The sequence below is a fragment of the Eretmochelys imbricata genome, chromosome 6 (genome assembly GCF_965152235.1).
Source record: "Eretmochelys imbricata isolate rEreImb1 chromosome 6, rEreImb1.hap1, whole genome shotgun sequence".
Lineage (NCBI taxonomy): Eukaryota > Metazoa > Chordata > Testudines > Cheloniidae > Eretmochelys > Eretmochelys imbricata.
The window spans coordinates 40,428,913-40,442,526 of NC_135577.1; the positions used below are offsets into that span (position 1 = coordinate 40,428,913).

Here is a 13,614-nt window from a genome sequence, read left to right on the forward strand (position 1 = left end):
AATCCTGCTGCGGAGGCTGGTTTGAAGAGAGGGCCAGGGCCTTCGTCCCAACCCCTCTGGAAGCTCTCTGTGCACCAGAAGTAGCCCTGAATCTGCAGCAAGCATGTGGAGTTGTGTCAGCCATGCAAAGAAAAAAGGCTCCTTGTGCATGACTCCCCTTTCACCTGCATAAATTTCATAATCTGGAACTGATAAACATGTGAGCAGGCCGATGCTGTGAAATTGTCCCAAGATAGAATTGTCTCAGGCAGTCAGAGATGCAGTACAGTTAGTGATGCAAAACTGTACAGTTTCAACCACAGTAATTCAGTTCCCTGCACGGCAATTGGTTGTGCTGGGCTAATTTGCACAATCACAATATGGTTATTTCTCAATGGTAATCCACTATGTGAATCCCTGTACTCTGATTTCAGAGTAGCAGCTGTGTTAGTCGGGTTAGGCTGCTTCTCCTGGCCTACTCGCATTGGTGAGTGAGCAGTTACTCATGCAAATGACTTCAGGGGGATTATTTGGAAGAGTAACTCATCATCAGTGTGAGAAAGGGGGTCAAAATATGGCTCTATATGGTTATTTCTCAAGAAGGAAGAAAGGACCAAAAAGGTGATTTAACATTTCCCTGACTTCTCAAGTGTGACAACACTGTTTCATTAGGCCAGAAAATGTATTACAGTTTCCAAGGATTTTATTTTAAGATACAAACTCCAATAATTCAGAGGTAGGAGCAAAAAGCTGTACTTAGCCCTACTCTGTTAGGGCTAGTTATTGCAACACATACGGAATGGAAAATAACACACTGAGAATCCCATGAAATAAATAGGTCTGATAGGCTGGGTCGAAGACAGAGTTTGAGCCTTATCATTGAATTTCTTGGGTACTGTAGGCTTAAGCCAGATCTTTATTGTTATTCCAACACAGTCTTTAATATTTGAGAAGTGTATCATGAAGACTTATGCATAATAAGATCAACTGGAACCTGCCCTCTTTTAACTCAAGACCATTATTACATATTAATGTCCCCCCATTGTGTCTTTGTCTCCATTTACACTGATCTTTTCCTGTGAATAGCAAACTCGTAATTATACTGAGCCTAATTTCACAGGCTGAATTTAAATGATCAAGCAAAAATCCCCATAGCCACCAATATTCTTGTGTCTTCACTCATTTCATGGAAATCAGAATATTACATGGGTCAAAGAAAATACATTCTGTGCGTACTGCCCTGAGGCATGATTTTCATCAATTCACAGCATCCTTGCCTCCTCATAATACAGGGAAATAAGAGGCTGCATAGTATGAAATGAATACTTCATCCTGAAATATTTAAACCTTGTTTGTGATTTAAAGAAATGTCTTGCAAAGTTAGCATAAGACACTCAGAAATTGCACCAAGAGTTGTTTCAAATAGGTTTTCAAACACAGTTCCTCTGCTCTTCACTTCAAGGCCTTCACCCATTCACCACTCTATTGGTTTCAAAAGCACCTGGATCTGTTGACATTCAGAGCACTACAAAGTCCATCTATTTCAACAGGCATTTGGGCTCTAATTCTGCTCCTGCTAAAGTTAATGTCAAAACTCCCATTGATATAATGGTGCAAAATCAGGCCATTGCTGAGGGCTGATATGCTTGTGGGGTAGAGAGAGAGCGAGGGATGTCTTGTTATGTTTTCTTGATTCAGTGCTGGCTTTATACTTGTGTGAGATCTGCTGCTGTTTTGTCACTGGGAGACGGGTGTGGGGAGGAAGAAGTTTTATGCATTCTTAAATATTTACCAGGGTTCCTAGAGGCTGGGATAGGTGTCTATTTAATAAGTTAAACTGAAATAAATAAATAAATAAATAAAACGCCTTTTAAATTTCCATTTGTTACATTTCAAAGTACCTCAAGCAGGATCAGCAAATCAGAACACTATAATGTAAGAGCTTACATTCTGCAATGGTCAGTGGCGGGTAGGTAAGGTAGAATCCCACCAGCTCAGCTGAAAGCTGATTAAGAAGGTAGCTGGAGGTGGTGCCATTTAGGGCTGTACTTTGATTGCTCACCACATAAAACAAAGTGACCGCTTGGGAGACATTTGACGTGTTCAAAATCTGAAACAAAACAAAAGTAAAGAAATGGTGGGAGGCTACATTTCAACTCGTTAGTTCACATATTTTATATAATCAGTCCTAATAACAAATCAGAGAAATGTTGACTGTGATCATCATTTTCTGTAAAAAAGATGTGCTCTGTTTAGCACATGTAGCTTCATTACCGAACAGAGGCAGGTGGAATAGGAGTGGCCCTGAGTGAGGACCAGAAATTCTATTCCTGATTTTCAATGGAAAAATGGCAAAAATACAAGGAGGGTGAGACTGATTATTTGATAGATAAAATATTAAAAAGGCTTTACTCAGGGAAAGTGGTGTCACGTTCCCATCCCCCCCATGCGATCCTCAAGGGGCATCAGTCCCTTCTCTATCATCCTACTGAGGTGGCAAAAATCTCCTCCTCTCTCTTCCACCTTCATGGGAAAAAGGTCCTCCCCTTTCTTTCTGATCTTACTGCTCTGTTGAATGGCTGTCTGCTCCCTTCCTCACCCCCATCTCTGAGCCTGCCTCTATCCATACTGTGACTGGCATCTACTAAGGAGTACAGGAAGGGAAAAGGGGTGCTGAGAGAAGCTCCGTTGTACCTCCCATCTCCTCTTATATTGCCACACATACCAGACACAAACTAGGGGCTTATTGAGGTATAAAAGAAAAAAATGTTAACTTTACTGTTTTTATGTAGGTTTTCCTTTATGCTTATTCATATAAATCATCATTTAATTTAACTGCCTCTTTTTAGGGTTATAGAGTAACAGCCGTGTTAGTCTGTATTCACAAAAAGGAAAGGAGTACTTGTGGCACCTTAGAGACTAACCAATTTATTTGAGCATAAGCTTTCGTGAGCTACAGCTCACTTCATCGGATGCATACTGTGGAAAGTATAGAAGGTCTTTTTATACACACAAAGCATGAAAAAATGGGTGTTTACCACTACAGAAGGTTTTCTCTCCCCCCACCCCACTCTCCTGCTGGTAATAGCTTATCTAAAGTGACCACTCTCCTTACAATGTGTATGATAATCAAGGTGGGCCATGTGGGCCATTTCCAGCACAAATCCAGGGTTTAACAAGAATGTCTGGAGGGGGGTAGGAAAAAACAAGGGGAAATAGGTTACCTTGCATAATGACTTAGCCACTTGGGATCCACTTTATGGATCTTGGGTAGTAGATAGAATATCCCAGGTCGGGGTTCCAGGGGTGTGTCTGTGCGGATTTGATCTTGTGCTTTTTCAGGGAGTTTCTTGAGCAAATGCTGTAGTTTCTTTTGGTAACTCTCAGTGGGATCAGAGGGTAATGGCTTGTAGAAAGTAGTGTTGGAGAGCTGCCGAGCAGCCTCTTGTTCATATTCCGACGTATTCATGATGACAACAGCACCTCCTTTGTCAGCCTTTTTGATTATGATGTCAGAGTTGTTTCTGAGGCTGTGGATGGCATTGTGTTCTGCATGGCTGAGGTTGTGGGGCAAATGATGCTGCTTTTCCACAATTTCAGCCCGTGCACGTCGGCGGAAGCATTCTATGTAGAAGTCCAGTCTGCTGTCTTGACCTTCAGGAGGAGTCCACCTAGAATCCTTCTTTTTGTAGTGTTGGTAGGGAGGTCTCTGTGGATTAGTATGTTGTTCAGAGGCGTGTTGGAAATATTCCTTGAGTCGGAGACGTCAAAAATAGGATTCTAGGTCACCACAGAACTGTATCATGTTCGTGGGGGTGGAGGGGCAGAAGGAGAGGCCCCGAGATAGGACAGCTGCTTCTGCTGGGCTAAGAGTATAGTTGGATAGGTTAACAATATTGCTGGGTGGGTTGAGGGAACTATTGCTGTGGCCCCTTGTGGCATGTAGTAGTTTAGAAAATTTAGTGTCCTTTTTCTTTTGTAGAGAAGCACAGTGTGTGTTGTAAATGGCTTGTCTAGTTTTAGTAAAGTCCAGCCACAAGGAAGTTTGTGTGGAAGGTTGGTTTTTTATGAGAGTATCCATTTTTGAGAGCTCATTCTTTATCTTTCCCTGTTTGCTATAGAGGATGTTGATCAGGTGGTTCTGCAGTTTCTTTGAGAGCGTGTGGCACAAGCTGTCAGCATAGTCTGTGTGGTATGTAGATTGTAATGGATTTTTTACCTTCAGTCCTTTTGGTACGATGTCCATCTGTTTGCATTTGGAAAGGAAGATGATGTCTGTCTGTATCTGTACAAGTTTTTTCATGCAGTTGATAGTTCCACCATGATTTCAACAATTTCCATCCCACCATCAACCTCAGCCTGGTCCAGTCCACACAAGAGATCCACTTCCTGGACACTACAGTGCTAATAAACGATGGTCACATAAACACCACCCTATACCGGAAACCCACTGACCGCTATTCCTACCTACATGCCTCCAGCTTTCACCCTGACCTCACCACACGATCCATCGTCTACAGCCAAGCTCTGCGATACAACCGCATTTGCTCCAACCCCTCAGACAGAGACAAACACCTACAAGATCTCTATCAAGCATTCTTACAACTACAATACCCACCTGCGGAAGCGAAGAAACAGATTGATAGAGCCAGAAGAGTTCCCAGAAGTCACCTACTACAGGACAGGCCTAACAAAGAAAATAACAGAACGCCACTAGCCGTCACCTTCAGCCCCCAACTAAAACCCCTCCAACGCATTATTAAGGATCTACAACCTATCCTGAAGGATGACCCAACACTCTCAAAAATCTTGGGAGACAGGCCAGTCCTTGCCTACAGACAGCCCCCCAACCTGAAGCAAATACTCACCAGCAACCACATACCACACAACAGAACCACTAACCCAGGAACCTATCCTTGCAACAAAGCCCGTTGCCAACTGTGCCCACATATCTATTCAGGGGACACCATCACGGGCCTAATAACACCAGCCACACTATCAGAGGCTCGTTCACCTGCGCATCCACCAATGTGATATATGCCATCATGTGCCAGCAATGCCCCTCTGCCATGTACATTGGTCAAACTGGACAGTCTCTGTGTAAAAGAATAAATGGACACAAATCAGATGTCAAGAATTATAACATTCATAAACCAGTCGGAGAACACTTCAATCTCTCTGGTCACGCGATTACAGACATGAAAGTTGCGATATTACAACAAAAAAACTTCAAAACCAGATGCCAGCGAGAGACTGTTGAATTGGAATTCATTTATAAATTGGATACAATTAACTTAGGCTTGAATAGAGACTGGGAGTGGCTAAGTCATTATGCAAGGTAACCTATTTCCCCTTGTTTTTTCCTACCCCCCCCAGACATTCTTGTTAAACCCTGGATTTGTGCTGGAAATGGCCCACATGGCCCACCTTGATTATCATACACATTGTAAGGAGAGTGATCACTTTAGATAAGCTATTACCAACAGGAGAGTGGGTTTCTGTGTGTGTGTGTGTGTTGGGGGCGGGGGGAGAAAACCTGGATTTGTGCTGGAAATGGCCCAACTTGATTATCATACACATTGTAAGGAGAGTGATCACTTTAGATGAGCTATTACCAGCAGGAGAGTGGGGTGGGGGGAGAGAAAACCTTTTGTAGTGGTAAACACCCATTTTTTCATGCTTTGTGTGTATAAAAAGACCTTCTATACTTTCCACAGTATGCATCCGATGAAGTGAGCTGTAGCTCACGAAAGCTTATGCTCAAATAAATTGGTTAGTCTCTAAGGTGCCACAAGTACTCCTTTTCTTTTTAGGGTTATAGTCAACACACAAAATATGTCACAGTATAGTCACTCAATAGAATTCTCTGCTCTGATCATCACTGGTGATTCTACAGGATATCGAACACACACAGGACTGTAATCAATAAACCCAACATTTAATGTATTTGTCACTAACACAGGCTTTATAAGGATATGAGTACACTGCAACATAAGCCTGAGCTTGAGCTCAGCTTAAGGCTAACTCCCCCTTGCATCTACATTGCAATTGCTCAGACCCAAAGGCTGGAGGGTCTGAGCTCGAGTTAAGCCAGGACCCAGAGTCCAAGCCCTATTGTTTGGCAGCATAGATGCAGCCCTGCTTGACTCAGGTCCCAGGAGTCAGTCAGAAGTATCCCACAGTTCCTTGGGACAATTTCTATAGTCCTTTCTATCCCAACAATCTGCAATCCACTCTACTGAAAACAGAAGCCAGCCCCCACCACCCGCCTCATGCGAATGGCAGAGTTAACCCATTCTTCTCTGATCACCAATCTGCAAGCACACTATCAGAGAGCTTCCTGGGTTTGCAATGGAAAGTGAACCTATCAAGCCTTTTGTAAAGCGAACTGCTTCCGGGTCACAGGAGCACAGCCAGATTTTGGTGAATCTCTGGTGCAAGGCCAGTAAAATTGTGGAAAAGCAAAAGCACCAGGAATGACCACGTGTACCAGCAGACAGATAAAAAGCTGGCAGCTCTGCAGATTCTCCAGACAGGTTATTATTGTAGGGAGCATATTAAGAGGCTGAAGAGTGAATACCAGAAGACCAGGGACAAGAACTGCACTTTGGGCAACCTGCCAATTACATGCTCATTTTATGATTACTTTGACTAGGTCCGGGGCTCTGCGCCCAGCATGGAACCATCCATGTTTCATGAGGACCTGGTGAGCTGGGATGGTGCCCTGCTGGCCCCTGAAATCAGCATGGGAACTGATGGGAGCCCAGCACCAGGCTCCCAGTCAAGAGCATGAAGTGACTCTTTTAATAGAAGGTTTCAGAGTAACAGCCGTGTTAGTCTGTATTCGCAAAAAGAAAAGGAGGACTTGTGGCACCTTAGAGACTAACCAATTTATTTGAGCATGAGCTTTCGTGAGCTACAGCTCACTTCATCAGATCAATGAAGTGATGAAGTGAGCTGATGAAGTGAGCTGTAGCTCACGAAAGCTCATGCTCAAATAAATTGGTTAGTCTCTAAGGTGCCACAAGTACTCCTTTTCTTTTAATAGAACTAACCACAGAGGAGTAACTACATGAGTAACTTTAGGCATGTGAGGACTCTCCTCTCCCATAAATCTTTGTACAATCTTTGCAGAATCAAGCCCATGGTGTACAGGACAGATTTACAAACATGGAGCATATAGGACACAAAGAAAGGCGATTCATTCCCTTGGTTCTGATCCTGCAAACACTTGCACATCTTTAACTTTACACACATGAATAGACTCACGGGTTCTTAGTAACAGTGCTAGATATGACATGTTCTACACCTCAAAGTTCAGTAAACATATAGAGAAACGTATCTTACACTTGATTATCAGAAGGAGTTTTGTTGGAGCTGACTTGTAATAAATATAAATAGTATTAGAATGATGACTCTACTTAAACCTGAAACTCAGTAAATTTTCAGTTCAGAAAAGTGACATGAATAATGATTATTCAAATAATAAAACAGCTTTTCGTGCAACTGTGCTTCATTATCTTTTTTCAAAAATGTTGCATCCATAAGATCTTAGCAAAACGTAAAACAGCATAACTTAATATGAAAATATAAAAACATTTCCAAAGGAACTATCAAGTTTATTATGATGACATTAACATAATGTCTATAAGCTCTCTTAACAGCAGGGAATAATCATATGTGATTTAAAGATTGGCTAAAGAGGTTGAATTTTACCTGAACTGTTAAGTTGTTGCTAGTGTTTAAGACCTTTCTTTCAGCATCCTCGAACGCTTTTTGTAACCGTTGCTCCATGGTCTGAACAAACTTGCATGACTGTATGTTGTCTGTTTGACCAACAAACTGCAGCTCTAGAACAGGAACAGTATGTATGTGTTTTAGTGAAAATATATTCCTAGTCTGCATAACTCTTATAATGAGTCACACCAAAATGATCGATTTAAGAAATTAAACAAGTGATAGTAATATCATGCGAGGGTTGCCTATGTTTTTAAGTAGCATTATAAACAGTTCATCATTAAGATAGCATACAAGAATTAAAATCTGTGATTACAAGCATAAATAAAAGTGATATGTATGATTGTATGTTCTCGTTCAGAGGCTAAGGGACAAACGAAAAGCATTTTAAAACATGAATGATATCTTTACAATCTTTAAGTCATGGATTCCTCATAGGAAAGAAAAAATCATCATACAGATTCTCATTCTTTTTTCTCTGGATAATAGCATATGCAACAAGATATTTGTAATATTTTTATATATTTATGAAATCTCTTCCCCTCCCCAAGCCCAGTCAGTGAAATTCAAAATGTGTCCTTACAGGCTGACCTGCTAGTGCAACACTTCACCTAGTATATGGGGAATCAGTCTGGAGACACAAGGTAAGTATGGACCAATTCCCCCACATTCTCCTGTTACTCTGCACTGAGCACTGCAGTAGTATTACAGAGAGGGTAAAAAGATAAAACCAGGTTTAGGATGTTTGGAATCCAAGACCCCAGTTGGTCCAGCCAGACCTTATATGCATATATGGGGCTCTTGGCATCATAGGAAATACATAATATGCTTCAGAATACATTTCACTCATTTAGTTCAAGGTCTGATGATTTCAAAAATGTAAATGTATTGGGCCCAATTCATCCCAGGTGTAACTCCACTGTTTTCACTGTTCTCACGTTTAAAGAGACAGCATGGACAATGGGTACTACTGGAGGAATTCTGTGCCACTGCGCAATGCAGAATTTTGCAGAAATTAATGTGTGCATGCAGAATTTCCTTTCCCCCATGGAAATGGGCTGCAGTGCTGCTAGCCGCTAGGGGCCACTAGGGGCCACTGGACCCAGCCCAGCCCAGCTTGCACATAGAAGACACTGCTGGGGGGAGGGAGAGGGAGATAGAGGGTTCCTGGCAGCTGCAGTTCCCAGCATGCCCTGAGGGAAGGAAAGGGCGGCTTGCAGGAAACTCTATGCAAGCCTGGGACCGAGCATCAGTCTGTTTCTCCCTCTGTATCCCTGGGCTCTGGGAGGGAGGGAGATGGGTGAATGGGCAAGGGGCCCTGCATCTGGGCTCTGGGGAAGAGAGTGTTCGGGTGCATTGGCTGGGAGCGTGGCACAGGTGGTCTCTGAGGGAGAGGGATTGTGGGTGTCTGGCCCCCTGACTGGGCTTGGGGAGGGGAAGAGGCAGGAAGAGGGCAGAGAAACAGGAATTGGGTTGTCATAGGGGTTTCTTTAACTCTCTACTCCTGGGGGAAAATGTGTGTGTGTCCGTATTGTTACAGACATATTTGCTGACAGGTATTTTGAAATAAATTACCAAAATAATTGAAACTGACGTGATTATGTAGTGTTATTTTGACAAATAAAATTTGCAGAATTTTAAAATATTGTCTGCAGAATGCCCCCAGGAATAAATGGGACTGCACACATCGAACTGGGTACCAAATTTAGAGCACTGTTTTCTCTGAGGGGAACTGATTGCTGAACTGACAGTAAGTTGTGTACTAGGAAAAGAGCCTGAGACATAAGCCCTTGTCTCAGAGGCCTGCTATGAGGCAGGACCTGCTCACATCATATGGAAAGAACGGGGCTGATATTGCAGAAATACACATTCCTAAGAAATGTTAAGTTCAGAGTACTCATGCAAACACATCCCGATATTAAGGATGGTACAAAAACATTCCCCAAGGATAACAGAAACACACTGACCCCTCCTAAAAGATAAGGTCAGGATGACAGTACGTAACTTGTTTGTACTGGTATATAAAGATGTATCTCAGAGGGAGTGTCTTTGGCCAGCCTTGGAGGCAGTGGAAAGTCCCACCACGGACTGAGCTGCATCCACTGTCATAGGCATACATGTCTTAGTATCCTCTTAGAGTGCCAGGTGCTATTACTGTGCTTCATCAACAATAATCCTCGCTGGGTGCCTTCGTACTTTAAAAGATCTTGTGATCATTGGGCGGTTCACTCGAGGTCTGCTGTGCCAACGGTCTGCGCAGAGCTGGGACAGCACACAGGGAGAACATACACATGCACCAAATATCTAACCACAAGTTGTGCAACTGTTACACCAGATATGTGATTTTGTTACTTGCCTGTTTTCAGCTGGAAGTGGTATGCAGGTAATGGATTCCATGGCAAGGCCAGTACAGCAACAGACTGAAGATTTGGCACATGCTGCTTTATGTCCGCTGTGGTGTTGCTAATACCATAAGCAATGAGAATTTCAGTAACAACAGCAGGTATAAAAACCAACCTCCCCTTCGTAACGTAGTAACCAACTGTCACATTGTTTGATTGTTCCAGAATTTCAACCTAAAACACACAGGGAAAATGTCTTTTTAATTTCCATTTTAACTACTATGCTATTGGATTTTTTCATTCTGAATGGGATTTCCTAGAGGTTTTGTATGCAATCTCCTTTAGGGCAGGAGGGAAGCAGGTGGTGCAATATACAGTAATTTTAATTTTGAATCTAAAATCTAAAGTTCCCATCCTGAAAACCCTGATACACAAGTAACTTCACACACAAAAAGTTCCACTAAGTTCTCATGTGTGTGTCAATGTTTGCAGGCTCAGGACCAAAAGAGTGTAAGGGTAAAATTCTTTACTGCCTGACCCCCCCTTAATTTCACTTGGGGCTCTGTTCTGTGTACTCAGAGCTCTCTCAACAGGCAAAGCTATCATTGTGATCACCAGAAGTTCTGGGCATAGATCAACTACAGAATGAGCACAACAGTGAGCCACAGCAAAGAACAGGAATAGAGAGAAAAATTTTGCCCCAAGAACATACAATTTCTTGGGTTGTTAGGCTCAAAACTTGTCCTTAGCACTACATCAAGTGGGGATCCTCCATTAAAGGGGAGAGGAACACAACCCAGAAGGAGAGGAGTAACAGTACAGCTGCTCTGCAGCCTGTATAGCCATCATGGGGTACAAGCTCACTACTGCCATCTTCCCCTGCTGACTTAGCATGAGAAAGGGAAAGGAGAAATTTGTAGAGTTATAGCTCAACAACAAAACTGGACTTTCCACAATTTATTCAAATAGGATGATTTTTGTCCTTCCTCCATCATTTTTATCAATGTTCCCTTTTTGTGTCTTTACTCACAGCCAATATGCCGTAAGCAGAGCTGTGCAAAGAACCTCTGTTTACAGCAATGGGAGCTCCGTCCCTCACTTTATACAGAATATGGCTCTAGCAATCTATTTCATTCTGGGCTTACATTCCAGATAACCCAGAATTTCATGTCATTTAGATGGAAAGTAAGGAACATGCCACTCATTTATTTTAGTAGAAATTGTTTACTCCCAACTGCAGGGTTTTTTTGTCACTGTAGAAGCGAATGTATCAGGTACTAGGCTTCCAAACTGGATGGATTGACAGCAGTGATAACCCATTTACTGGTCTTGCTGTTGCAGCTGATCCGTATTAAGCTGTGGAAGCACTTGGCTCACTACATGGCTATACTCATTCCTGGCTTTCAAGAGGAAGAACCTGCTGCTGTGAGTAGCCATCTCCCACAATGTGCCAAAGAGACAACTGCCTCTCTTCCCCCTTTTTACCTTTTAAAATAAAATGACAGCCATCATAAAAGTGACCCTAAAATTGTTAGAGCCCACATAGTGTTTGGGCCACCCCTGCCTTTCTTCCATGGGAAAGCTACAAAAAGCCCTGCACTTTCCTCCAAGACAGATTGCCACCTCTGTAATGCACCCAATTTCTGCAAATAAAATTCCCCACCTTGACTTGCCCACAAAGCAGTCCAATAAAGCTGCAGCCAATTTATAAAAAATAAATACTGGTAAGTCAGGGGCTTTCATAGAAAAGACAGTTTTATTTCTGGTTTAAAGAAGATTAATAGAAATGTTGTATCTTCAGAACAAGAAAAACCTGTCTGAAAATGACAAAGAAATACTGTATACGCTCGTATTTAAAGTTAGCCTGCTAAACGCAGCTACAGAGTTATACAACAAGCCGTTACATCAGACTTATAGAAAAACAAGTTAAATAAATTCTAACCATAAAAAGGAGAAATACGTGCTAAAGTATAACTTTGTTCCTTGAAATGCTGAATTGCCATTTGGAGTTAATCATACCGGTGAAGTTCTCAGATGCTTGGAGAACTGTATTATTTAAAGACCAAAATAAATTCTCCAAAACATAACAGTTTGCCACTAACTGGACGCACAGTCAAAACAGTCTGTTGTTATTAAACAGTAATGATGTTTTGAAAGTTTTTGGAGAAAAATGTTTCCTTCTCTATCTGTCACTGGCAATAAAATTTAAAAGCCTCAGAATGTGTAATTCTAATCCCCCCCCCCCTTTTTTTTTTTTTAAAGCTCCAAACACCAGTTTTCTGTTTTTTTGTTTTTGTGCGGGGGCAGGCCTTGATGAGGTGAAAGAGAAGGGGAAAAAATTGGGTAAACTATGGGGTTAAATATGCTCACTACTGCATAGCCAAAATCAAGCCTGCCATGTGCCATGCATCTTGTCTCTCCCACATTTGGCAGCCCTGAGATTTCTCACATCCAGCAGGGTTGCAGGAAGGGCCTGCTGGCCATCAAGGGCCATTGCAGCACCTGCTGAGCAACAAGTCAGACAGCCTCTACTTCACATCATACTGCTCCCTCTGCTAGAGCCAAGTCGATAAGGAACAGTTGGGAAGAGAAGGCGATTACTCCCTCAATCTTCCAGTAGTTAATACCATCCTTAGATTATCTAGAACCAGTTCATGGACTGAATTCCATTCAGTACACAATTCCATCAAAAGGTACCTGGCTCTGCGTATCACAAATGCAAACTACTCAGTTTTGTGGGTCTTGGAGGCCTTATTCCTTTTTGTTTGAATTGGGTCTAATGGAAATGAGATGAGATACAGGAGTTAGAAACTAGGATGCCCTTAATTCATATTATTAAAAACACACAAAACCCCCACAAAAACAACATCTTTCACAAACTACTAATATTCAGTACAAAAGTTCTTCTGGGGGGGGGCGGGGGGGAGACTTATTTTACTATATGCTAACTAAGCTTGCTTACTTGAGCATTGACATTTTGGTTGAAAGCTTGTCTCAATGCCTGGGTGAGTCCTTTTGTCACATTCTCTTTTAAGGAACTGCTGATCAGCAGCCTTCTTGTGTTCAGGAACAGAACTGTTGAACAACACCAAGTTAAACATTAGTTTGAAACATCAATGTGCTGTTTGCTTGAGGGTTGGTTTATTTTTTCTTCTAATTTTGATCACAGTCATTCGAAACTCAAAGACTATCCATAAGAAGCTATGCTGTGCATCAGGTACACGGAAGTTCAGTACTGCAGGGGCTAGACACAACCCGATTTCTCAAGTCCTCAGTGTACAAGGCCTATTTGGGGGGGATCACGGACTAACAGTTGCAGTAATATTTTAAAACACTGAGTTACCAGCATGCTGCTGTTCTGAGGAGAGTACTCTATAACCAGACTATCTGAAGACAGACTGATGAAGCATTCTAACACAGCTGATGTGGCATTGCCTCACAGGGCTCATGGTACAGGAAGGTTCAGGGAGGACTGTGTGGTCGAATATGCACTGCACATTTTCATAAAGAGAACAAATTAATATTTTTACTTCTCAAAAGTGGAAACAAACAAATA

At 42.2% G+C, this 13,614-nt stretch overlaps 1 protein-coding gene across 1 annotated transcript in view; it reads right to left on the reverse strand.

The window, feature by feature from the left end:
* Positions 1 to 13,614, reverse strand: part of KIAA1549L (KIAA1549 like) — a 203,213-nt gene that overhangs the window by 78,614 nt on the left and 110,985 nt on the right. Inside the window, exons 3-6 of the mRNA XM_077820236.1 lie at positions 13,021 to 13,133; positions 10,073 to 10,292; positions 7,696 to 7,829; positions 1,927 to 2,089 (exon numbers count right to left, since the gene is read on the reverse strand). Of these exons, the coding sequence (XP_077676362.1) occupies positions 1,927 to 2,089; positions 7,696 to 7,829; positions 10,073 to 10,292; positions 13,021 to 13,133 (630 nt within the window). The remainder of the gene's footprint in view (positions 1 to 1,926; positions 2,090 to 7,695; positions 7,830 to 10,072; positions 10,293 to 13,020; positions 13,134 to 13,614) is intronic.